The 27440-nt window shown below is 41.8% G+C and overlaps 1 protein-coding gene across 2 annotated transcripts; it reads right to left on the bottom strand.

Annotated features, from left to right (window-relative positions):
* Positions 1-948: 948 nt before the first annotated feature.
* On the bottom strand, positions 949-25951 carry TRIM36 (tripartite motif containing 36). Of its 2 annotated transcripts, none has more exons than XM_059874202.1 (10): positions 25793-25949; positions 24611-24845; positions 16708-17033; positions 13343-13489; positions 12212-12307; positions 11070-11323; positions 10342-10466; positions 9237-9530; positions 8681-8978; positions 949-5702 (listed from the first exon to the last, which is right to left on the bottom strand). In XM_059874202.1, the coding sequence occupies exons 1-10, from the start codon at positions 25817-25819 to the stop codon at positions 5348-5350; spliced, it is 2157 nt and encodes a 718-aa protein (XP_059730185.1). In that variant the 5' UTR covers positions 25820-25949; the 3' UTR covers positions 949-5347. The 2 variants fall into 2 exon arrangements, with proteins under 2 accessions (XP_059730185.1, XP_059730186.1); XM_059874203.1 differs by lacking the exon at positions 949-5702 and adding an exon at positions 5725-7925 and having other exon boundaries at positions 25793-25951.
* Positions 25952-27440: the final 1489 nt, after the last annotated feature.

Below are 27440 nucleotides of genomic sequence, written 5' to 3'. Positions count from 1 at the left end.
AATTTTCTTATTTCATTGGTTTTTTCTAGTAAATTCTCTTTATCTCAACCTGTGATCTTTACCTCTTTGTGCCTCCAGTTCTCCTCTCCATCCTGCCACAGTGGGGAAGGAAGGGAGAAAGCAGCACATGTATGGGCTGTTTCCATGGGAACACTTAACTGAGGAACACCATTCCCAAACCATGACAGTGACCCTGCCTTTGCAGAGGTATTGGATTAGATGATCTCCAGAGGTCCCTTTGCACCTTAACTGTTCTGTGATTCTGTGAATATTCAGCAGAATACTGCTCCTGGTTTCACAGGAGTATCAGTCTGCCTCTCCTAGAACATCCACATCTCCATATTGGCTGCTTTAACTGCACAGGCACAGCTCACAGGAGATTCCCTGTGGATACAGCCTCTCTTGCTTCCATATGCACACACAGCTGGCCTGAAGGCAGCAACCACCGGAAGCTGGAACTTTAAAACGCCTTGCAAACAACAGCATCAACCAATGTAAACACTGAATGAAACAAGGAATGCAGATTTAAGCAGTGGCACCAATTTTCAGGACTGAAGAGACAGGCAGGTCCACCCAACCTGAGGTCTTTTGGCAGAGCTGTACAGGTTGAAGAGCTAAGCAGCATCTGCCTCCTCTGCTAGGGAAGGGGTAGGTCCCCTTGAAAAAGCTCAAGAGCCCGGTTCTTTCTGGATGCACATTTTCCTTCCCTCACAATGGAGGGAGGCTCAGATAGTCAAGTTCCTAACATCAACATCTTAAGTAAAAGCCTGGCAGTCAGTCCAAACTACTCTTTAGTCCTCCTAAAATCAGAGGTACTGGTATAGGAGAACACTTGAGAATCAAAGCAATGCTTTCTCCCCACAAGTCACCTGTTGTCATGTTTTGTAGGAAAAATTATTTCAACCAGGATACTCAGGAGCTGGGATGTAATAATGTGAATGACTAAGATACTGTATTTAAGCTTTTATTAAAAAAAAACCCAAGACATCACTTTTACATTTCAGAATATTTTCAAACAAGGCCTTTCTGTTAAAGCTTTAGGTATCTAAAAAGTGTCTACATGATTCACACCTGTATGTAGCTTTGCAAGTCACACCATAGTCACCAAACAGCTATATTGCACAAAGATCCACACAATACCACACCATTTTTAGCCTAGTCTACATTGTAAAGTGCTGTTTCATAGGGAGAAACTTGAAAAAATAATTATCTGGATAGGCAAGTACTGCTGAACTGTATTTCTGAAAGTTGCACTTCCATAGTAGTGGAAAAAATATCACAGCATGTTGTCAGTGCCTCTTGACAGTGTGTTTTTCATAAGCTGTAAGAAGAAGTAAGGAGTAAGCACCACAGAGTACTGTCTGGAATGCATACTAAGTATTCAAGTAACACCAAAAGCCAAATTAATTTTTAAATGAATGAGATAAATACAAACAGATATATCAAAAGGTAGATAAATGTTTAAAGTAGCATCAGTTTCTGTCCAGTAGAGTAATTGCATAGTAGAACACATGTTAAATTAATTTGAAACTCTAGTAGAAAAAGCCCCTAAATTTTGAATTTCTTACTTCTACAGTCCCAAACTAATAATCTTTTTTTTAGATCATTGAGTCTGAGACACTGCCTTCATTTCTGCAATAGACTGTTCCATTTATAAATATTTCTATAAAGTAAAAAAGGTCCAGTGATACAAATGCAGATGCTTATAAAAAATCTATATGTGGAAATGTGGAGGGCTAACCATGACATAAAGCCTCTAATTTAGACCAGTTTCTGAAACAGAGGAATCAAAAATGAAACATTTGTCTTTGGAAGGAGATTTGGTCTGGAAAAGAAAGTTCAGCCCTACAACCTACAGCTCTAAGCCAATTCCTGGTGTGGTAGATGAACTGACCATTGCCAGTTATAGAAGGGGAGAAGTCACAGCTACTGAAGTGAGTCCTTTCTCCTGGCTCTCTCTGACTGCTGCACTCACACATAAGATCATGACTCACATACTCAACAGAATATGCTAATGTAAGTTTTCAGTGCTTGACTTGGGGTTTAATAAATATTGGAGGGGGGGAAGAAGTGGAAGGAACAAAAAATCTTAACAGCAGAGAGATATTCTGAGTCTCACTACAACTTAGTTTGCTCCAAGACCTGGAAAAGCAAACAAACAAAAACATGGGCATGTTTGTGTTTCCAATTAAGCTACTCAGGAACATCCAAGTCTAGAAGTGACAGAAGGCCCTCAGAACTTAGTGACTAGGTAAACAAGCATTATCAACATAAACAAATGCAAAACAGCACACAAGGTGGGGAAAACCCTGCATGCACAGCTAACCATCAGGGCTGCAGGAAAAACACTGCAGAAGAAGCTTCATCATGAGCATGGTATTGGGTATCAACCAAATAAAAGGCAATTATGGTTTTAAGACGACAAGAAGAAGAAAAACACAAAACTTTACCATCCTTCACAGCAACAAAGTGTTTTATGGACGGACTGTTCAGTCGGTCTCAGCAGGCAAGAAGAGAGCAATAGCTTAAATCCAGTAAGAGAGATGAAAGGGAGGAAATGACAGAAATTAAAGGCTATAATGATAGCTATCTAAAAGAGAAGAAATTACTAAAAAGGCTAACTAGTAAGAGGCAGTTTGTCTTTTCTCCTGCAGGAGAAAATTCCAAATGGTACCTCATACTTCACACCTGCGTCTGGGACATCAAAGAGTTTCTCACACAACTCACACTGAATCTATGGAGTGTACTTTCACACAGCCTTATCAAGACAGAACATTTGCAGGTGAGATGCAGACAAGAAGTCACGCTTGCTCGGCCTTTCTGGCTGTCATGCTCGTGCTGACATACACAACTGCTTCTGACAGTTTTTCCAACAGTGGCCACAGTCAGAGGTTTAGGAGACAAGACACTGGGAGAGGTGGACTCCAGGACAGATCAGTTCAGACAGCAAAGCCTGCAAAAGATTTGCATTATGACCTACATTTACTTAACTGTATTGTGATTTTCAGGTACCATTTCAGAGCTCTGCAGCTGAATACATGTACTTAGTAAGCATACTTCATACACATTCATCAAGATGCAACACTATCCCCAAATTACAAAGCATATCCCCAAATTAGAAAGCATATCCCCAAATTAGAAAGCACCAAGTACTTACTAGAAACATCCTTCACTTTAAATCCTTATTTTTCCACAAGTCAACAGCGCACACACTCTACTTTTTTTTATACATGGGTTTCTATAAAGAGAGGCAGTTCACCTCCATTCTCAGTAAGATCATGTAACATATCCTCCTGGAAGATAGGTCGAAACTTATGAAAGACAAGAAGGTGATCAGGGACAGCCTGAGTTCACCAAGGGCAAGAACTGCCTGACTCACCTAGTGGTCTTCTGTGACCCAGTGACTGCAGCAGTGGATAAGGGAAAAGCTAAGAGATACCATGTACCTGGACTTCTGTAAGGCCTTTGATAAGATCCCCCACAACATTCTTACCTCTAAACTTGAAAAAGAAGGGTTTAAGTGTATGGACTGTTCAGTGAATAAGGAATTGACTGGATAGCTACACCCAAAGAATCACAGTCAACAGCTCAATATCCAAGCAGAAACCAGTAATGAGCAGTATCCCTCAAGGGTCTGTCCTGGCACCAGTGTTGATGTGGATCTCATGAGGTTCACCAACCACAGGGTACTGCACCTGGACCCAGGAAACTCCACTATCAATACTGGGGCATGGAGAGCAGCTCTGCAGAGAAGGACTTGGGCATCCTGATAGATGAAAAATTGGCCATGAACCAGCAATGTGTGCTTGCACACACTGCGTTCAGCTCTGGGGCCCCCAGTACAGAGTGGTTCCAGAGGAGAGGCACAAAAATTGTCAGAGGGCTGTAACACCTCTCCTGTGAAGATGCTGTAAGAGATGGAGTTATTCAGCATGGAGAAAGCGCCAGAAAGACCTTATTATGGCCTTTTAATATATAAAAAGGATTTTAAAACAATATGGAAGAAGGCTTTCTACCAAGGCCTGGAGAGACAGGACAAAGGGCAATGCTTTTAAACTAAAAAATGATAGATTTAAGTTGGAGATAAGGAAGAAATTTCTAACAATAAGGGTGGTGAGACATTGGAGAAGGTTTTCCAGAAATGCGGTGGATGCCCTGTTCCTGGAAGTGTTCAAGGTGAGGTTGGATGCAGCTTTGAGCAGCCTGGTTAGTAGAAGATGTCCCTGCCCATGGCAAGGGGGGTTGGAACTAGATGGTCTTTAAAGGTCCCTTCCAACTCAAGCTGTTCCCATGGTTCTATGATTCTGCAAAGGTGATACAGTTTTTAACATTAAAGGAACTGAAATTTGAAAGGAGACATCCTTTAAGGCAGAAATTAGGCCTCAAAACTTAACCAGTGCATTTTTAACATTCTTACTAAGAAAAATTCAAGCTGCTACTAGATTAAAAAAAAAATTAGAAAATCAGGTATTTCTTTAATAGTTGCTTTCATAGGTTAATTTTTTAAATTCACATATAATTACTCATGTCAGCAACTAACTTGCTTTTGCCTAAATACCAGGTACCATTATTCACACATGCAAACATTTCTGATTTTTTATTCCAAATTCTGACATTTAAGATGCAATTGCACTTAATTTTAGATAGCTTATAGTAAAAGCCTGGAAGAATAAAAAAACTTACCAATATGCCACCAACTATATGACACTGAGTGACAGAACTTGAGTTTTAACTAACAATCACATTAAGGGTATATAACATGCAATCAGATTCAAGTTTACCTTCATCATTCCAAGTATAAGTTAAACATTCAACACCATTTCTAATTTCTTCTTCTTTCATATTATTTTTTTTCAATATGCTATTCTGTGCTGAAAGGCCCAAGTGGTGCTCAGGGGTTGGTAACTGGAAAGCATTTAACCCTGCAGAGGCATTCAGGCAGATTTCTTAAAAGGAGAATGGCAATTACACACAGTCAGCTTTGACTTCATTAAATACAAAACTGACTATGTAACGATTTAAGTTAAATAAAAGGCAGATTTCTACCCCAAAGAGTAAGTTTTGGTTGCTAGTCCTGAAAAGTAAATTTTGGTTGCTAGTCAGACTTCTTCCCTGCTTCCCCCAGGAAAAGAAGTCTTTGGAGAACAGCATTGCACATATCACAAGAAAGGCAGGAGAATTCCTCTGGTGCAGGAAGTGTCTAGACCATTTATTTAAAAAAAATCACAGGCCAGAGGCTTGTGAGTAACATGTAGGTAGAATATAATTTATCAGGACTAGAAGCTAAGGTAGAATTCTTCTGCTTTCATTTTCTGTCTCAGAACAGCAATGGGAAGAGATTACCGCACTAGATGTCGTCGTGGTACTCCCTGTCGTTGGCTGTGACAGCCTCCTGCAGGCGCACTGCCGCACCACCCATCAAAGCAAACACTGGGTACATTAAGCCAGAGCAATCCACCTCACATTCGTACAGGCACTTCATACAGCCTGCATCGTAAAACCCTACCCTGCCTCTGTCACAGTCAAGGCAAATGCCCAAGCACAATGGCAAGGGAAGGATTCTGCTGGCTGGATCCTTGAGAGCAGCAGGTGTAGCAGGGATAAAGAACTTATTCATGCCTAAAGTGACCAGTGTGCAAGGCTGTGATGAGTCAAAGAAGGCATCTTCACTCCCACTGTCATGACCGCTGTCTTGCTCGTATCTGGAACACAAAAAAAAACCCCATGTTCTTTTGTCAAATGCTGAAGTGGGATCAGTGATGTGAACAGGAGAAGAACATTTCTGTAAGACAGACAACACATGATCACAGAAAAATCTTGGGTGGTAAAAAAAATCACAGAATCATAGAACATCCTGAATTAGAAGGAAAACACAAAAAACATTATATTCCAAGTCCTGGCCCAGCACAGGATAACCCCAAGAGTCACACAATGTGCCTGAGAGCATTGTCCAAATGCCTCTTAAGCTCAGGCAGGTTTGGTGCTGGGACCACTTCCCTGGGGAGCCTGCTATAGAGTCCAGCCACCCTCTGGGTGAAAAACGTTTTTCTAATATACAGCCTAAGCCTCCCATGACACAGTTTTATGTCATTCCTTTGGGTCCTGTCAATGGTCACCTAAAAGATGACATCAGTGTCTGCCTCTCTGCTACCCTCAATCTCCTCTTCCCCAGGTGGCACAAGCCAAGTGACTTCAGTCATTCCTTATAAGGCTTTCCCTCCAGACCCTTCAAAATCTTCATGGCCCTCCTTTGGACACTCTCAGCTCAATGCTGTTCTTGATCCCAGAACTGCCCCCTGCACTGGAGGTGAGGCTGCACCTGAGCAGAGCAGAGCGGGACAATCCCCTCCCTTGCCTGGCTGTGATGCTGTGCCTGATGCCCCCCAGGACACGGGGGCCCTCCTGGCTGCCAGGGCACTGTGGGCTCAGGTTCAATTTCCCATCAACCAGGACACCCAGGGCCTCTTCTAGAACACTGCTCTCCAGCCTCTCCTTTCCCAGTCTCTCTGTACATCCAGGGTTGCCCCATCCCAGGTGCAGACCCCAGCGCCTGCCCTTGCTGAATTTCATACATTTGGTGCCTGCCCCATCCTCTCATTCGGCAAGGTGTCTCTGCAGGGCCTCCCTGCCTTTGAGGGAGTCAGCTGAGGGAGTCAACACAGTTTTCTATCATCTGTGACCTTACTTAGTAACCCTTCCTGTCCTGTGTCCAAGCCATTGATGAAGCTGTTGAAGAGCACAGGGCTGAGCCTGGAGCCCTGTGGAACCCCCCAGTGACAGGTGACCAGTCTGGTGTCACCCCATTCACATTAACCCTTTGTGCCTGACGTGTGATCCGGTTGTTAACCAATCACATGATGTGTTTATCCAGCTGTGTGCCAGACAGTTTGTCCAGGAGGATCCTGGGAGACACAGCATCAAAAGCTTTACTGAAATCAAAAGAGATTACGCCAACTTGGTCAGCTCATGTGTCACGAAAGAAAAGTAAGTTTTCCAAGTCCTTTTCTAGAACTTTCCCCTGATGACTGCACTGTTCTTCAGTTGTCAAGTAATTCCCAGAAAAATCTTCTCCATATATTTACCAGTAACTGAAGTGAGACTGACAGGCCTGTAGTTACCAGGGTCATCTTTCCTGCCAGTCTTGAAAACTGGGACAACATTTGCCAGTTTCTAGTTGACTGGCACCTCCAAAGACCATTGAAACATCAGAGAGGTCTCACAATGATATCAGCCAGCTCAGTACCCTAGGATTAATCCCATCAAGCCCAACAGACTTATGGGGATTCGGGTGGAACAGCAAATCTTGCACAAATCTGGGATTGACTGGGAGTTAGTCATTCTCACAGTTGTGGTCCTTGAGTTCTGGGACCCCCAATGCCCACCACTGGTGTTGAAAACCAAGGTCAATAAAGCATTAAACATCCCTGTCTTGTCTCTGTCCCTTTTAGTGAGGTGAAAGTCCTCCTCCTATAACAGGCCTATGGTATTTCTGACTCCCTTGTGCTATTAACGTATTTTTAAAACACTCTTTTTATTGTTCCCAGCAGTTCTGGCCAGCTTCAGCTCCAGTTGATATGACCAATCCTTACAGACAAGAACATGTCCTGTGAGTTTTCCATGATGCTGCTATGTTACAGTATCTGTAAAATTACAAGACAAAAGGTAGTGTTTTAGTAGTTTAAGTCTGGGGACTTTTTTTAAAGTGTCCTTTCTGAAGACTTCCCTGAACAGTTTCCCAGATGGTTACTGGAGAGTCTGCAGACATATTTGGTCAGTCTACATGCTTTTCTCTCCACTTCTGTCCTCAGATAAAGACACATGGAGAAGCACACATTCTTCAGCAGAGACATTCCCTACTTAGGATTTCAGTTTTGGGATGCTTGTGGGGGCAGTTGTTTCTGTGTCAGCTAAAATTCCGCAGATATCTAGATGGAGAAGGAAAAAGAAATCAGGAAATTTAGATCTAATTTCTCACTTTGCAAATGGCTCCATCTGGCTTTAAGGAGCTCAAGATTGTGCTGTCACATTTTCCATGTGTTATACAGGAAGAAGGCAAACATTTGTTAAATTTCTGAATAAAGTCCCCAGGAGATAGCCTCCCTGCCTGCAGTTTCCACATATGTCCAGGCTTGCTACAATTGCTGGAATTGTGAGATGGAAATCTTTTTATTGGTTTGTCCACTGTACTTTGGCTTGAGCTCAGTAGCACTCCAATACAGTATGCAAGCATGTAGCCTGGGGTGAGCCAGTGACTTGGAATCCACTGTGACACAGTTACTGCAAAAACATACAAATATGTACAGTGAACACTGTTCCTCTGAAAGGCTGCCAAACCTTGTATGCCAAGGGAATTAAGGCAGAGCCTTACTACTGATAATCAAGCATTGCTTCAATCTGAAAACTTACACTTTTTTTTAACCTTCTTGCTTTAACTGACATTCCTTGGCATCTACAGGAACCTGACTTCTTTCCCAAAAAGAAAGAAAATAGGACTCTGGATAATCAGGACATCTTTCTGCTAATAACGGGACAACTTGCTTACACCAAACCCTTCAAACTTTTCACTGGTTAGGTTCACCTTGTGTACTAACTGAGAACAGACTTGCTCTTCATTTACTTTTTAAAAAAAAACCCATCCCCTTATGTAAAACATGCATTAAAGCAAGAGTATGCAATTTACCTTGGACTGATAACATCAGGGGTATTGTGGAACAGTTTCTGTATCTTGCTGCTAGGAACCACTCCCACTTTCACCAGGTACGAATAGGCTTCCACATTAAAAGCCCAGAAGTGTTTCCCTTTGGCAATCCCAGTGTCGCCAATGATGTAATCCAGGGTTGTGAAGCATCCAACCTGCAAGCGCTCAGATCCCAGAAGCAGAGGAAATCCAGCCCTACTTTCCACAGATGTTCTTCTGGGGTTCAGCTGGAGATGTTCATTGTTGTACCCACATTTGTCATCGAAAAGAAAACTGAAAACTGAAAAACAGTATCCCAAAAAAACTTCTGTTTAGTTATGTATTTGGCCTTCTGTACTTATAAACTACATTTTAAGTCATACTGGCATTAGAATTTGCCACTTTGTCACACAAGCTAACAGTCTCTGTATGTTACTGACTTAATCTATAACAGGGCTTCTAAACATTTGTGAAACTGGTAACAGTGCAGGAAATATTTGGGAGCTACTGGAAACTACTTTCAGCTCTTGACAATGACGGACATAAGAAAAACCCCTACCTGGAGCTGGAGGAGTACGCATAATAACTTCTCGGCTCCAAGGGCTACAGATGGACCCTTTGTAACCTCGAACTCTAAAGGCGTAGCTGCTGTCATCATCAAGATCTGATAATACTTTGCTCTTGCCACAAACTTCAATCTTCTGCCATGTCACACTCTCCTCTTCTTTATTAAGTTTATGATACTCAAGGACATAGATATCAGCTGAATCTGTCTTCCCAGGGCATTCCCAGCTGATCAGAGCTTTGTTGTACATTCTGCTTTGCTCTTCATTGATTACTGGTATTTCTAGACCTGAAACACATGAGGAAAAAAAGCTCTGAAATTTAGATACATGCTGTTTTGGAGTTAACCATACAACCAGTCCTGGCTGTATGGTTAACCCAAATTGTTACTGTATTCCAAATCTAGCTGTGCCCCAGTGAGATTTCAGCCACTTTGTAACTAGGGACTATTACAGTTATTTTTGACCCATTGCTATTTTGTTTTTTTAGTAAATTGTTATTTTTTTTCACTTCTATATTTTCATACTTGTTTTTCTTTATTGGTGGAAAGGGATTAGTTAAAACTATATTGGGAGGAAACTCATTTTAAAGCGTCCGCCTCTTAAAACTGTCTTAAACCAAGAGATAACTCCTTTGTTGAGCTATAGGACTGTTAAAGGAGAGCATCTGACTCTCAGTTAAAAGGAGTAGATGAGGATGGTTCTCTGTTCATACACTTAAATAAATCCCCTATTTTCTGTTTTTACTTAGAAAGGCTTGAGCCTTTTTTTTTCTGGCAACTTTAAAAACTATTACTTTCTGTCATGCAATAAAAAGCTTTTAGAAAGACTGGGTGTGATGTAAATACAGTATTTTGGAAGCCAGTGCAAACTGGTACTGAAGGAAATGTCATTTTAGCTTCTTTATGAAAGCTGAAACTAACACTGCTGGCAGGTAATGCCTTCTGAATCATGGAGACAGAAGGAACCATGCAAGTCACAACACTGAGCCCTGCAACTGCTGCCCTGTGCAAGTTCTGTCTTTCTCCAGAGAAGCCCTTAAAACTTGAGAAAGACCTAATGAAAAGAACTTGAGAAAGACCTAATGCTCTCAGAATTTACCATTGGAATGGAAGGACAAGTCACCAAGGATGTCTTCTTGCTTGGCAGTGTCCACCACAAAGTCTTCAAAAGTAGTTTCAGCTGCTGGCCTGAAGCTCTTCAGAGACTCTGTAGCTTTCTGGATTCTGAAAACACAAAAGTGGTATAGCACAAGAAAAAAAGAAAGGCAATTCAAGTGGGCCATTCCTTAAAGTAAAAATGCTAGGTTTTGCATTAAAAAAAGTTCTGCTTTCATATACATACTGATGTCTCCCAGAAATTTTCACTAGAATCTCTAGAAAGATTGTCAAATGCCAAATTTAAAGTCCTTTTGTGTATCAGTGTAAAGATAATGAACAGGTAGTCATTCAGTTGGCAAAACATTTAAACAATTTGGAACATTACATTCAAAGAGCAAAACTGATGTGGGGCATTAGTAGAAAACACAAAGATCAAAGAGCCTAAAGCCAGAAGAGCCCTGTTAGATTAACTTGCAAATACCTGATAAAATCTCTGAGACAAGGAATTTTTCAGGGAGTTAAACAGACTACCCTCCCACTGCAGTCCCACTGAACAAGGCTAGGCATTGTGGCAGGACAAGAGCACTCTTCTCCTGAGTATTGTTTCCTAAGGCACGCTCTAATGCAGGAGTTCCAGCTGAACATGACCAGGACCATCTCCTAGAGAATACAACTGCACAGACATCCTAGAACAGTACTTGCACCTCAAACAGAAGATATTTAAGATACCTGACATGAAGTTGTTTTGCTGTTTGAACAAAACAGGAGGGATCTGTTTCTTTAAGCACTTCTTGAGCATATCCTACAAGGCCATTATTTTCCAGGAGCCCTTGGTATTCTTCCATTTGTGTTTGCAATTTTTCCAACCTTATATTCTTAGAAGTTTCAATTGCCCTAAGAGCTGCAGACTTCTTCTCTTCCAGGACACAATATAATTTTTCAAAACTCTGAGATGCTTCTTGTTTAGCTCTTTCACTGTTGCACTAGGAGCAAACAAAAGACATTTCAGACAGATTCTACATCACTGTGACTCTGTACAGAAACATACTTAAGGTTGTTCAAGACATCACAGCCATCTAGTCATCCATTTGACAGGTAAGAATAATGAGCTTTGTTATGCTATTCAGCGCTGAAAATGAGATCAGCACACCACCCAAGCTAGTCAGCATTTGCTGTCTTTAACAGAGAATGAAGAGCAGGAAAGTATTCCTCTGATTATGCCTTGAGTTATGCATTACATTTGTCTAGATAGCTCATGAAAAAGCACTGTAAAAGCACGTCAGTCTCTCTGAAGTCTTCATGCCCAAGAGCTAGATGCTCTTCCACCTTCCCCAACCACCCTGACCTGAGGGTCCGGTCCAGCTTCTCGAGTACACCCTCTGAACCATAGTGCCACCCCTGAATACTGCCCTGGATAAAAGGAACTGCAAAACTCGGAGGCTGTCTGTAATCAAGACACACCAGTACTAGGAGCTTCTTCAATTTCTTCCTTCATGTTGTTCAGCTTGTATGTGACTCTTCTGCAGGGAGATTTTGCCCTTAATCCTGCCTTTGTCAAGGTAAACAGGCAGCGTAAATAGTGCACCATCATAAATACACAAATACCCTATGTTTAACCCATTTTGGTTAAGGTATCAAGTAAGCTTTATTCTATTTAAATTTGCACAAAAGTAAACTTCCCTTTGTCTGCTTCCCATACGGGCAGGACTAGGTCTTACCATGTGTGATTCAGTCTACCACAAACTGTTCAAAAATTATTTTACTACTTAACTGAAAAACTCAAAGTTTGAAACATTTCACTAAAAACAGTTTTGAATCCTTCCTGTGTCTGTACAAAGGCCAAACCCAGACAACCTTGAAGCCACTCTTACCTCTGTTTCTTTCATCAGCAGATCCAGCTGTGTGATGTGAGTTTTCACCTGGCTCTCCTTACTGATGAGGTACTGAATATCTTTTGAAAGTTTCTCCTGTTGAAGTAAAACAGCAAGAATAGGGCATCTCACACAAAGTGACAACCAGCACAGGCAGGTCATCCTGTTTGTCCTCAGTTTATCTAGCCACAAGGACAATAGCATGACACCAGTTATGAGCAGCAGTCCTGTGGAGAATTGTTTGGTGATCTGCAGTGACTGCAAAGCAACTGTGAGTGAGATTACTGGCACAGGCTCTAAGGATCAGAGGCAACAATGCCAGCTGGCTCCCAATCACCCAGGAATCACTCTCTCTTAGACTGGGAAAAAGAGACTTCGGGACATTAAACTTACAGAAAGGAGCTGATAGTTATTAAATCATTTGTAGTAAGAGTTGCTAGAAAAATTAGTAGTTCAAATCACAGGTTTGGCCCAGTGCTTCCTTAGCTGCAAGAGTTAGCAGGTGTACAGGAAAGGCCTTGGAAACCAGTGAGGAGGCCAAGTAGCACAAGGCAAGGTAATCTGGTCTTTTTTTTTTTTTTCCTTTTTTTTTTTTTTTCTCCTGAGAGCAAGAGAGGAAGAAAAGGAAGAAGAGGAAGTAGGTGCTGTCTTCAATAACAATCTGATGTTTGTAAGTCTTTACTGTAGTGCTTTGCTTAGGAAATTAACAGCTATGCAGCTTCAGAAACATACAAAGATCTCAACAGATACTTGAGAAGCCCATCTGAGAAATTTGCCTCTGAAGTATCCTCTACCACAAGCTACCTGAGCACTTATATTAAAAAAATTTGATTATAAAGTTGATTAACTAAAACCTTCTGTGTTGTCTGTACTGCTGTACAATTAGCTGAAATACGATGACAGCACTTTTCTAGGGTTAAGTTTCAAGCATCATAGCAAATAGTTTAGTTTCTAAAACATGCCCTATATCAGATAATATATACATTAACAAATGTTGCACAATGACAGGGCTCAAAACTAGTTCAGGGTCTCCTAAACACACATCCTGGCTTCTATCCAGTGGGAGTTTGCCCTCTCATCAAAAGTACTCTTTCCCTTCTTAAAGCCAGGTCCAATGATATTTTCTTTTACCTTAAGTGTTTTGTAGGCAGTGCTCATGGTTGTTACTCTATGGTTTGCATGACTTCCACCCAGTTTGCAAAGGTGACAAACAGGCCTTCTGCAGATTTCACAGTACATGTTTACTCTCTCCATTTCATGTTCTGGACACATCAAAATCTGTGGGGGAAAAAAAAAGAGCAGTAACAGTACAGGTGTACTTCCAAAAATTGAGGTTCTCAACAAAAAATCAAAACACACAACGAACCCTAAGCAGCCTGTGACTTCATCAGTGTATTTTTTATAGTCAGTTTATCTTCTACCTTTTATATTTGTCAATGCCATTGAAAGCCAGCAGATGAACACACACAGTTTCACAAGGTTTACAGTAAGTAAGCCTCTAGCAGTCTCTGTGTACCCTCCATATAGCAATCAATCTTTTGCTAAACCCTGCCCATGTTGTTTGCAATGCCTCCAGCACCCTACACTCCAACTCAGAGCTGTAAATGCAATATATAACACACCCAGACTGTCAAACTTAACCTTTCTCATGCCAACATCTCTTGCAAGAGCTATGAACTGTTTCTTAAAGCAAGAGATGATGTAACATTGTAGCAATGTTAAGTCCAAGCTAGATTTTGATAAACCACATAGCCATTGCTCTTGGAGCTACCAAGTGCAGCCACCACCTACAAGTACAGTCATTTAAAGAAAAAAGACTCCAGTGTTTCAATCTTTCCGTCTGACTCCAGTTACAAGCTGTTCACATGGGCTGCTACTTTCAGGATTAGCTCAAACAGCATTGCAAGAAAGCTGGTGTTTGCTAAAAATCACCTTTCAAAACCAGAACTTGTTGAAATAAATGCTCAAAGAGTTAAAAAAGTGCTGCTCAAGTCCAAGCTCAGGCAACAGATTAAACCATATAAAGCGCGTATGTGTGTTTGTGTTTTTAAAAAAAGAAACAATGCTTGCTTTGCCTCATTCTAGAGCACTGAAAGACAACATCTGGGTCATCTATTGCATTGAAGTTACCAAAGAGGAACTTTTGAGGAAGATTTTCAGTTTCAATATGCCCCCACACAAGAAAGGTCAGAAAAGGGCATAAAAATAGAAAACTGTGAGCAGCACAAATATGGACACAATAGGCTAAAACCTGAAACCAGCTTTCAAGTCTCAAGTGTTTTCTTAAGGTATGGTGAAAAGCCCAAAGGCACCAGTCTCACCAGCACCTTAAGACTGTCCTTAAACCAAATATGCAATTAGCGATCCCATTTGGATTGACTAGTGGATTTGGAAGAAAATAAAAAAGGGAAAAAAGGAAACTGCCAAGAAAATCAGCTGTGCAGGCAAACATCTTCAAAAGCTACAGTCATGCAGTTAATCTGTGGAAGTAATTTTTCCACAGCAGTGTACGGCCACACCTCACAGAAAATCCTTATTTTTATTCATCTCCTCATATAAGCAAGAACTGCAGCCTGCAAGCAAGAGACAGCAGAGGTCAGCAGACTGCCTTGTCTTCTCTCAAAACTCAAGAACAATCAGCCCAGTATGTTCTTCTCCCATCCCCACCACACAGGCTACAAAGTGCTCTCCAGCCTGGTTGCAAATTAAAGTGGTGACTGAGGACATTGTTTAGGAAATCAACAGATACTTCATGCTTTCAGCTCAGGTCTTAAAAATGCAGTGCAATGAAAAATGCACTTCTCTTTATATTAGGCTCAAACAGTCCTCAGAAAAGTTTCTGTAAGATGACAGTAAAGATCATCTTACCATGGTTGGGAAGTTTTTCAAAACAAGTAGATGTATCTAAAGTTAACTACACCATGCTTTTCTCCTTTTTTCCGTTCTTCCTGTCTTCACATATAATTAGAAATGCTAAATCCCACACATGCACACATAGTCAATACTTCAGTGTCACAATAATCTAAACCACTTCACCCCATTTTGCTCTGGTTCAAGAGAATTCAACTACTGACTCTTAATCCTGAATTCAGTCTGCATGTAGTGTAACACCACAGGGAACCTTTAGGAGTGCACAGGGATCAGAAGATGCCTTTGGTACTTTCCAATAGCAACACTGCAGCTGTGAGGGTTTAGATGCCATAGAAGAGAAGTTTTTAAGGAGCTGTATGGCATTTTAAAGAGCTAGAAGATAGTATGCAAACGTTCACCTTCCTCATTTATCCAATAGAGGGACAATTCACACAATGTGTGTGCAAGTACATTTGAAAGCATATGAAGCACGTGCTCACTTTTAACTGGAATTCATGTTTTAGACTCAAGGAAAACACCACCAAGTGGACTTCTGGATGTTCACTATCTCCCAGCCTGCTAACTTTAGAGGCGCCAATTTTTCCAGTCGCAGAAGGAAAGTACACCAGTCAAGAGCTTCTTACACATTGCATATTAATCAAATTTACTTAATCATAATTAATCAGGACTCCCTGACCATCAGCATTTCTGGCACCCTTGGGACATCAAGCAAGGAGGTTCAGGCACATGTCCTTTAATGTGCCCCCACATGTGCTGGGAAATTAAGGCCATTATTGTGGTCCCTGGTTAGCAAGACAGCATCAGTGACAGGTAACATCTGTGATCTAACAAATTCAATAAGGCACTGCCACATACTGTACCATGCTCAGCATAAGACACAAAGGTAGAGGCATTTTGTTATCACTGTTTTGTCTGAATGCAGTAACAGCAGCACCAGTGTAAAAAGGTTGGCATTTTGCTATAACATTTTTATCTCTTCTACTAAAGATAAAAAAAAATAATGGTGTCATAACAATGGAGACCATAACTCCACCTTTTACTCTTGTTAGATGCAAGGAAGGAGAGAAAGATGCTTGGTGATGGATCAAATTCAAGCACAAAGCATCCAAAGGGGATGTACCTAAAAGGGGCATGGAAGAGGCCAGGTGTGTTGGGGTTTTTAAGTTTACCACACACAGGCATCCTTCCTTGGCAGTCCATTCTAGATGCTCAAGACCAAGGTGCCAATAAGACCAAAGGCATGGATTCAATTCCTGTATGAATCATTCACTTAAAAGCTGAACTTGATGATTCTTGTGGTCCCTTCCAACTTAGAATATTCTGTTATTTGTGATCACTAATCCTTAAAAAAGAAAAAAAAAAAGAAAATAAAACAAAGACTCAAATCACAAGTAACACAATCCATTCCACAAAGTAAACCCCTTATTTTTACGGGACCCTTCAAGTATGTTCTCAATGTCCCCTTCAATGACAACAAGGAGCAAAAGCTTGTGGTTCGCTCAATAAATAACAGCAATTGTCAATAAAGCAATCATGGTCCTAAGAAGCAACTATCATGGCACAGATATGTCTGCAGCTACATGAGAATGCTGCAACCTGAATTCGGTAAGGTACAGTATACTTACCTTGGGTCTGAAGTTGGTGGTTGGTCCTACGTATTCATGCTGGGCTTTCACAGTTCCCCAAGGATGGTGTATTTTGAAACATTCATTGCAATAGCTTGCACTGCAGTCCATGCAACTCTTTGTGGACTCCTGAGGTGGAGGCTTGCAGAAATCACACATAATAGCAATGGCTGCCCTGGCTGCCTGTCTGTATCTTTCCACAATGGTTTCCAAAGTGAAGTTGCGAAATAAGCCATTGATGCCACGCTCCCCGAGATCAACATCCCGCTGGCAACTCGGACAAGGGAACAGAGTTGATCTGGGAGTCAGTGAATTGCGTTTTCTGCCTGTGTAGACACCAAAACCTAATTTAGGATGAGCGTAAACCAAACTGGCTTAGATTTTAAAAGAAGCACAGGAATTTACAAACCAATTCCAGACTGTAGCACATCATTCAAACCAGTACAACACCAATTCATATGCAGTCTGCCAAGCCAAAGAAAATTCAATTGCCCTGACAAGGTAGTGTAATGTCTGACTCCAAAGAACATTACAAACTACTACTCAAAAACTTAATTTTATGTTAAGATAAATTTAGCTCTTCCAATACCATTTTCTTTATCTAGTTTTGGATGCACTCAAGCTGTAACCTTTTGAAACAATAAACACAAAACTTTGTGGAAGCCAAGTGGTTTTAACTAACTGGTTACCCGTATAGAAAGCAAGAGCTTCCTAACATATTGAAGTGAAAGATGCTTACTCCCAGAGCAAAAAAAAACACATAGCCAATCTTGAGCTCCCTGAAATTTGCTTTGGCTGAGTTCAAACTTACTTTACTCATCCCAAGAGTAAAAAAATACTCATCCCGTGACAAAAAAACCCAGGAAAACGAGGGAACAGTGTGACATCTTGTGGATGTGACAGCCTGGTCAGAGAGTGAGGAAACTAGGTAAGTTTTCCCAAAATCAGCTTGAGACACTTTAGGGAGTTAAAGATAAACAATGATAGCTTATTAGTATAAAAAACCTGCAGGTGCTGCTTTCCTACTCTCTGTTTTCTTGATCTTCTCAAAGATTGTTAATAGCTAAGGTGTCTTGTTAATTAGCCCATCAGGTGGAATGTATTGATTAATTCACCAACCAGGTCAATCTGTATTGGAACAATGTATAAAAAAGAGGACCCAAAGTAAAGCTGCTATGCTGTGCAAACCAGTCTTCTAGTGAGTCTGTGACGTTTCTTACTCAACAGCAACATCACCTCAGCCAAATAATTTAGTCAAAAAATGCTGAGGCTCACTTGGCCCCTCCTGAAAGGCCTCAATAAAGGAGGGCTGCTAAATAAGCCCTGGGGAATCTGAGGCAGTTATGTCTTCAAGTTACTCTTCTCTGAACTGAGGAACCACAGATCTCCACAGGGATGCATACACAGCATACATCTACCTCTATTAATTTCTAAAGGGGGAGCTGCAGAGAAGCTGCACTCCTACCAAATAGCTACACACAAATTTCCCCCTCTCCTCAAAGTAAAATCACAGGCTCAAGAAAAGCCAATAAGTTAAGAAGCCTTTTGAGTCTGTAAGGAGATGTCTCATGCAGACTCAGAGGTTATTCCCGAGGTTATCAAACCAGGAGTGCATCCTGTCTCACTCATGAACCCACAGGCTGCAACTACCAGAAAGCATCCTTTATGTACTTCAAAAGCAGGCTAAGCCAGTCTTTAGGCTTAACTTGTATTCTCTCAGCTTCCCCTTAAAAAGAAACCCAAAACCCCTTATTCTGTAGTGCTGGTGTATTGCTTTAAGATCTCTTTGAGAGCACTGCATATTGGTATAACTAACTGTCCTGATTTCATCTGTGTCAGAGATCATTTTCTTAGTAGCGGGCACAGTGCTGTGGTTTGGATTCAGTATGAGGTTATTATACACTGATGTTTTGGCTGTTGCTAAGTAGTGCTGCCCCTAAATCCAGGACTTTGCAGTTTTCCATGCTTCACCAGAGAGCAGGTGCATGAAAAGCTGGGAGGGAGAACAGCCAGGACAGCTGACCCAAACAGCCAAAGAGATATTCCAAACCATAACATGTCCTGGACATGACATAAACTAGGATCAGTCAGGTGTGACAGGGTGGGCACTGGGTGAACAATTGTATTATGCATCACTTGTTTTTCTTAGATTTTATTCCTCTCTTTCTTTTGTATTACATTCTTTTTATTTTTGTTATCCCTCCAATATATATTCCAGCATATAATTAACTCTACTCCAGCTGAAACCAGAAAACTAACAAATTTGTAAATGGAGGTATGACTTATAGCTGAATTCTCAGTGTTGAAATCGGCTCTTCTTCAGAAAGGGAAATTTGTTCTTCTCTGCATATATTTTCCCATCAAAATTGCTAATGCTTTATTTCTTTCTGAAGCGTCCTGCGTTGCTACCCAAAATACACTTGCTGTGAGCTGCTTTCCTGTTGCTCCTTCACCTAACAATGCAAAACCTCCATTCCTATCATGCCCTTTCCAGTCTCTTCAAATAAAACACCAACACTCCTATGAGGAATCAGTTCCTTTAAATATCTTTGAAATGTAACCCGTGGTAGTTATGCATGACTGTCAGCTAAGAAGTCACAGTCAGAGCATGGATAAGTGTGCATGCACTGACAGTCTCCCACCCAGCTTGGTCCCATGCTTTTCTGTAAGTTCTGAGCAGAACAACTAGGCTGCATTTACAGAACAGGATGGGTGACACAAGGCACAGGTATGCAACTCTCTACCTAAGGGAGCAGAGATTGTTGCCTGATTTCACTTTTTTTTCATATTTACTTGAAATGAATTAATTACTGCACATCCTGCAGTACCTATAACTTGGCATACACATCAACACACGCATGCAAGGCACAGCAACAACAGTGAAACACAAACTTTATTTTCAGTGTATGCTCCAAGCTAGCACTGCACACAGGAACACAGAGAAATCTTCTATACAGACTTCTACAATGTCCTAGACAAAAAGATGACTTCACATGCAGTGCCATGCAGACAACAGCTACAAAAAGTGATCTAGAATACACACATTTGCTGAAACTAAGAAAATAATCATACAAAGCAGCACATATCGGGACTGCCTACAAGTAGTATGCTAGAGCAGGGAGTGAACAATGACAAAGCAAGATAACAAGGAGGAAAAAAACATGGTGCAGTGGTCAAGTTTAAAAATACAATCTGAAATTCATATCCATCCCAATGGAGGCCTTTCATTCTGCCTGTGGTGGACCAAAATGAGACTGTCATCATGAGCCATGCTCTGCAAAGACTGGTGACATTCTCCATGGAAAGCAATCCAGTACCAAGGAAGTCCTGCACAACTTCAGATGTCTCATCCCTTTTCATTGACAGAACTCTGAGAATCTAGGTTGGGGGTTTTTTTTCCTGTTTTAAATCCTGGAAATTTGTTTGCTAAGCTTCTTGGCATGTTCTGCCACTTCAATACTCAAAAATAAGGAGAACCATCCTCTTTTGGCCTAGTGAGTGTTAAAATGCTAACACTCTAGTTTGCTTTCTGCTTCAAGGATTTCTACACTAATATTTTAAGAAGTAAGCACTGATGAAGTAATGAATTACTTTGGACACTGTCTTTCCTATCTGTATTGTGTCCAACTTGCTGAAACTAAATTCTGGTAATATTAAAAAAAATCTAAACAAAAAAGAGCACACAAAAAAAAAAAAAAAACAGAGCAAAAAACCCCTTGGATTTTGTAGACGTATTTAGATGTGCAGCTCAGAGAAACTTAGCTCCTACCCACATTCTCTTCTGCACTTCGCCAATTCAGTTTACAACAATCAAATATGTATTTGGTGAAATATTAGAAATCATCACACAAAATTTTCCACTGTGATTTGTAAACCGATTGCTCGACTTGCAATAAGTTGCTCAATCAGTTGCAAAAAAAATCACAACATACACTCAGACTCACAAATATTACCATGCAGATTGCAAAGACTCAAGTCAAAAAACAATTTAAAGTATGTCCTGTAAAGGCAATGTCTAAACATCATCTTCCCAAGGAGAGGTACCAACACTTAAAATGTTGAAAAGTCCAAGCTGCAGTGAATGGTTTGCAAAGGGATAAGACATCTTAAAGTTGTGTTTTTCAAGTAAACAGTATTACCAGAATTCTATGGTTGTGGAAGACATGGACATTAAATGTGTGAAAGTCTAATAAAAAAAGATTTAAAAGTCAACTGGACTCTCTTGCAAGGTTGGGGCTTTTTTAAAATAGAAATGTATATGCCACACCATAACTCAGTTAATGTTTTTGGATGGGCTTTTAGGGGGAAGGAAGACGGGAACGGAAAATAAGTGGGTAGGGATAGCAAGGGGAAGGGGTAAAGAGGGAAGCAGGAGAGAAAGAGGGAGGGAAAGGGGAAAGGGGGAGGGGAGAGGCCTCCTAAGAGAAGCCAGCAGAGCTAAAATGTTACTTTCAGATACCTTAGTCTTTCACAAATCAAAAGCACTTTCTGCAAAAAGAGCAGACATGGACAGCTTTCCAAGAGGTCTGATGGTATTGTACGGTATCTCTGTTTAATGACACTTTCAGCCTTCAACTGAGGCAATTTAAACTTCCTCTTCCCATCAGCTGCTTTGTCCTCCACTGAGTGTGAAATTCAGATTTGTCTTTAGCTCAGTTCATATCTTTCTTGAAGGACACCATATTCTATGGATTATTCATGTGTCTCCCAATACTGTGGCAACAAGGAATTTGGGGACTTTTTCTCCCATTTTTGACCAACAATTACATTAAAAAAATGTAATCAGTATTAAAAAAGTCCACACAGTGGCTGAGCTGCTCAGACAAAGATCAATTTTGGAAATGAGATATAATTAAAAGACTGACTATCCTTCAATCTGATTGTGTCATTAGACACACCAAATACTACAAATCTAAGTGTAAAATATTTCATTTTCCTCACATATTCATGTGCTGTGGTAAACTGTGAGATTCATAACCACCTACTCATAGCAACATGGTGTAAATTTCAATCTTAAGCAGGCTTAAATACAATAATGAACCAATATTACATTCTATTTAGCAGTGATGGCCAAACACAACCTGTAAATATAAGGAAGATGAATCCAATAATCACACTTCATTACCAGTAAGACAGTTTCGTTGAAACTTGAGCATGTAAACTCCTGAAAATTAAAAAGCAGGGGCTGCAGGAGGCAGTGTGGTGATTGCTGGGGTTCTGTGTGCATTTTTGTATGCACCAATGTATATCTAGTCATATACACACACAAGGAAAAAAATATAATCCAATCCTTAACTTAATTCCAGTCCAGTTGACCTTTAAATCAGTCTTGCACAGAATGAAAAGCTGTCCTTATAGAACTTCTTTGCTGTACCTTTGCTCACTGCAAAAGAATTTTTGTGGACTTGACCACTGACAGAAAGCTATATGCTAATTGACAATATTTAACTTGAGATCTAAATGCTAGACTATCTCTAGCCAACACAAGAAGTGAAGCATTTCTACCTCTGCACCCAAAAGACCTCCTGTGTGAGGCTGCGAACAATGAACAGAGAGCTGTTTAGACATCAAAAAAAAAGAGATATACCATTGGTTTACAATGGTTCAAATGAAAAGCACCAACTCTTTTCTCTCCTGTGGCTGTTTAACTCCTGCAGGGTTAAAAGGCAAGAATGTTTAATTTCCTAGTATATCAAACAACAGTAAGATTTAAGCAGAGCAGGAAAAGGGAGAAAGAAGGCATTGGAGGGGGGAGGGTACAGGGAGAGATATTTCAAACATTCACACGAGTGTCAACATAACCACATTACACACTTTAATTGCACCAACACTGTAATTACAGTAACATTAGAGATAATTGAACAGCAATAAGAAATAGCCTTCATTTTCATGTTATATACAGCAAGACTTTGCTAATTAAAAATTATTTTAAATACAATACACACAGATAAGTATTTTTAAACCAAAACACTGGTTTTAAGCAGCACATACACTCCATTTCAACGAGTTTTGTCATTTTTACATTAAGATAAATTGTGCTTGTAAGTGCAAGCTGTGTGTGCACAACAAATACAGAACATGACCAAATACAGACCAACTCCTTCTGGCATACCAAGAATTTAAATGCCAACCCATTTTAAATAGATTATATTCCCTTATGGAGACATCAGGGATTCTTTAAGTGGGAAAAAAAAAATAAAACCAAAAAAACATAGTGGGAATAAGGTGTCATATGCATTTTGAAATGGGACACTAAGGTCTTGACACTGACATGCTCTGCACAAGCCTCTCAGAAGTTCTAGTGGACTTTTGTTATGCATGTGAGACTCCGCTTTGGATGTTTTCCTTGCATTGTCTCTCTTATGGAGCTGTTTTCTTGCAAATTCCCCTACAGATCACAAAGCATATTTAGCAAGGCAATGCACAGTATGAGTACTGCAGATGCAAGACAAGAACTATGCAAACGTAAATTGCAAGCTGGCGACCATTGCTGGTACCAAACTGGTCTGAGAGCAAATCTCACACCCAATATAGCAATGGAGCTATAATGCCTGTAACATTAGAAGCAAAGACAGTATAATCTGAATCTAAACATCTATTCTTTAATGCTTCAATTTCCATATGCTTTTTATTCTGCAAATTTGTAATGTCTGAGATTATAATTTTCCTGTGATGTGCATCTGCCCAACACTCTTTGAGGTAAGAGGGAGCAAGCTCATTATTTCCAAATCTCAACCCTCTCTTGCTACTCATCAAACAGGTCTTTAGGAAAGCCATTACCTCTCTGTTAGCATGTCAGATGAGGAGATATATTCCCATCAGTTTGCTGACATGGTGGCAGACCACAGTGGATTTAAAGATTTACAGCTCCTGCAACAACTTGTGTACATGTTTCTCAGGACAGGGTGGTGGTGGCAGGAGGAGGACCAAGAATTAGTGGCTTTTTGCTTAACAAACTGATTTGAAAGAGTACCAGTACTAATAATTCAGTACTAAACAGTACTAAATAGTTGTTTAAAAGAAGCTGGTGAAATTGCACATTTGATCTGCGAAAACTGGGAAGGATGAACTTTAGTAACATGAAATGTAAGATAAATGTAACAATGTCTTGTTGGTAACTCTTCCTCAGCACAGAGAGTGTGGTTTTAAAGTGGATAATTATGTCAGAAAAAAGCCTGAAAGCCAAGATCAGATATCTTTCAAGAAAGAAAGCATGCACAAAGCACTTTCAATGCATCTGTAGGAGAGCAGACCAACTCATCCATGGATTACAAAGACTGCAAGAATCTTTCTAGCACAATACCACAAAGAGCATGAGGAGTCCTAAAGCTAAGCACTCCTTAAATCTTCAAGCAGACCACAATGAAGGAGGCTGTTAGGGCTGTCTGCTTCCAGTCATCTGCCCTTCAAATCTGCAAACAGGCAATAATCATAACCAATCGAAAATTATTTACTGTATGCATAATGAAGTGGGCAGGACAAAACTAGCTTGCAAAATCTACACAGGCTCAGAAGGAAGTCAGAACTACTGCACTGGGGCTGGATGAAACCAGAGCAAACCATGGCAGGCAATGAAATAGTCAAAATTTACATTTCCATGCTACTGAACATGATGCTACTACATCACCATGTAGCTGAAATACAGAAATAAACAAACACAATGGTTATAAAGATTTATAGAATGCCACAAAGATGACTCTATTATAGATAGAACAGAGTGCATTGTCCTTAAAAATATTCCCATTGTTCTTGACACAAAATTAACAAGAGTAGCACTATCCCTAAGTTATCTCTGTAACTGCATCAGGAGTACCAGGAAGACATTTTACCAATGCAGACACCATTCAGCTCAAGCCAGTCTAATAATAAAATCAGGAAAACATGCACAATTTCTGATACATACCTGCTCTATTAATCCTGTCAATTCTGTCCATGCTAGAAGCAGCAATTCTAATTCGTGGGCTACTCTGATTAGAGGATTCAGAGCCTCCATCAGCAAAGGAGTCTTCACATGCAAAAAGTATTTCTTTCACACATTTGTGACAGACATTGTGCTGGCAGGGAATGATGAGTGGATGGGTAAACAATTCCTTGCATGCTGGGCAGATAAGTTCTCTTTCAATACCCTTAATGGCAACCTTCATGATAGAAAGAGGGAGAAACAAGTCTAAGTGCAAGAAAACATGAGCCACCAAGACTTATGGCACTGCTCTATGTCACCAAACCCCAGCTCTGCAGAACAAATACACACAATTTTATCTGGTTTGAGGCGCTTCTTTGGCTAAAACAAATATCAATTAACATTTATGAAAGCACTGACAGCATTCATTTCAACTGAAGTGAACATTGCCACCAGGCAAACTCAGTTCATCTTTAGGTCATGTCTGCATTGCAGGGGAGGAAAGGAGGGGAGTAGTCTTAATTCCACTCAAGGACCAAGTGAAATGCAACCGAACGCAACCATACTTCTTAACAATAGGAGTCCGTACGTTTAGCTTGCTCGCTGGCTTACGAAGAGGGAGAAGGGGAAAAAAAAGCAAAATTAAGTGTCAGACTGGTTAAACAACAGGCTTTCCTGAGGTGTCATTCACGTTTAAGGGCTGAAACTGTCTTGACTTCAGTAGCGTAATAATTCCGAGTCAGGAATATTATTTATTTATTTATTTATTTATTTATTTATTTACATGGTTATTTACGTCTTTTATCTGTCGCACAAAGAGCCGCCTGTGGATCGGTGCGGCTCTTCAGTAATTCCGCGACCCTCGCGGCCGCCCCGCCAAGCCCCGGGCGTCGGCAGCGGCAGCGGTAGCGCAGCGCCCGCTCCGCCCGGCGCCCTCCGGGAGCGCTTCCCCTCCGCGCACCGCGCCCGTCGGAGCTCCCTACGAACCCTGCCCGCCGTCCCGGCTGCGCCGACAGCCGCGCAGGGACGGACCTGTCGGCGCACACCGGGGGGGACTGACGGACTGACTGACAGACAGGCAGACAGACAGGCAGGTAGGCACACACCCTATAGCCCACCGCAGCACAAGAAGAACGACGCACTCCGCCCCGGCGGCCGCGCCCCGCCGGTCCCCCCCGCGCTCACCGGGCTCTCCAGCCGATCGCTCTCCATCCCTGCGCCTCTGCCTCCCCCTCCTCCTCCTGCGGCGGGGCGCCGTCAGCCCGGGCGGCGGCCGGGACACGGACTGTGCAGCGCCCGCGGCGGCGCCCGGCGCAAAATGGCGAGAGAGCGGGCGAGGGAGCGGACGGGCGGGCGGGCGCGGGGCAGCGCGGGCGGGGCGGGGCGGGGCGGGCGCGCCCGCGGCAGCAGCCGCACAGCGGAGCTGTCCAGCCGCCCCCGCCGCGCAGCTCCCCGCGGGACACCGGCTATCTCGCTCTGCTATTGTTTTGGTCCTTCTCGTTCGCCAAGCGGCGCCGGAAATGCCGCCCGTCCCGGCGGCCGGGAGTATTGAGTGCTTTCCCGCTCAGCCCCTGCCATTGATCATCTCCCGCGTGATTGAATCGCTGAGCCGCAAAACGGTTCGGATTGGAAGGGACCTCGAAGATCATAGAATCACAGAATCAATCAGGCTGTAAAAGACCTCTGAGACCATCGAGTCTACTCTGTGTCCTAGAGCCACCCTGTCAACTAGACCTTGGCACCAAGAGCCACATCCAGTCTTTTCTGAAATACCTTCACCACCTCCCTGGGCTTCGAAGAAATTCTCTCTCATGTCCAACCTATATTTCCCCTGACACAGCTTGTGTCCTCTCATCCTAAATGTCTAATTCCAATGCTCCCCAGTGGCCCGGGACACTTTCCAGGACAGATTGCTTAAGCCTTCTTCAACCTGGCCTTACTCCAGCGTTGCAGCACCAACAGCTACTCTGGGCAACTTGTGCCAGTGTCTCATCACCCTCTCAGTGAAGAATTTCTTCCTAATATATAATCTAAACCTGCCCTCTTAAAGTTTAAATTCATTATGCCTTTTTACACTACATGGCCATGTAATAACTCCCTCTCCCTCTTTTTCATAAGCCCCCTTTATGTACTGAAAGACCAATAAGGGCTCCATGGAACCTTCTCTTCTACATGCTCGATAGTCCCCTGCCAGCCTGTCTTCACAGGAGAGGTGCTATAGCCTTCTGATCATTTTTATGTCCCTCTTTTGGACTGACTCCAACAGATCTGTGTCTGTCTTGTGCTGAGAATTGCAGATCTGGATGCAGTACTCCGGGTGGATAGAGTAAGGGCAGAGTAGAGGGGGATAATTTCCTCCCTCAAGCTGCTGGCCACACTTCTGTTGCAGCCCAGGATACAATTGGCTTTCTGGGCTGCGTGTGACACTGGTGCCTGATATCCAACTTTTCATCCATGAGAACCCCCAAGCCCTTCTCCTCAGGGCTGCCCTCAATGACTCCTTCTCCCAGTCTGTCCTCACGTTTGGAATTTCCTCGATCCAGGTGCATCTCCTTGCACTTGCACTTGCTGAACTTCATAAGATTCTCATGAGCCCACTTCTCTGGTTTGTCCAGGTCCCCCTGGATGGCATCCCTTCCTTCTTTTGTGTCAGCTGCCCTGCTCAGCTTTGTGCCATCTGCAGATTTGCTGAGGGTGCCCTGGATCTCACTGTCCGTGTCATTAATAAAGATGCTGAAGAGCACCAGTCCCAAGAGAGAGCCCTGAGGAAAAACACTCATCACTGGTCTTCACCCGGACACAGAGCCATTGACCACAGCTCTCTGGTCAATTC

This window comes from Haemorhous mexicanus, chromosome Z (genome assembly GCF_027477595.1).
Source record: "Haemorhous mexicanus isolate bHaeMex1 chromosome Z, bHaeMex1.pri, whole genome shotgun sequence".
Classification (NCBI taxonomy): domain Eukaryota; kingdom Metazoa; phylum Chordata; class Aves; order Passeriformes; family Fringillidae; genus Haemorhous; species Haemorhous mexicanus.
This window is presented reverse-complemented; position numbering and strand designations above follow the sequence as displayed.

Excerpts from the sequence above, each read along its gene's own strand:
- TRIM36 (XM_059874202.1), bottom strand. The coding sequence starts at position 25,819 with ATGGAGAGCGATCGGCTGGAGAGCCCG. Across the intron at positions 13,490-16,707 it reads CCACCAACTTCAGACCCAAG|ATTTTGATGTGTCCAGAACA; the intron begins GTAAGTATACTG and ends TTTCCCCCACAG. Across the intron at positions 9,531-10,341 it reads CTTGTCCTTCCATTCCAATG|GTCTAGAAATACCAGTAATC; the intron begins GTAAATTCTGAG and ends CATGTGTTTCAG.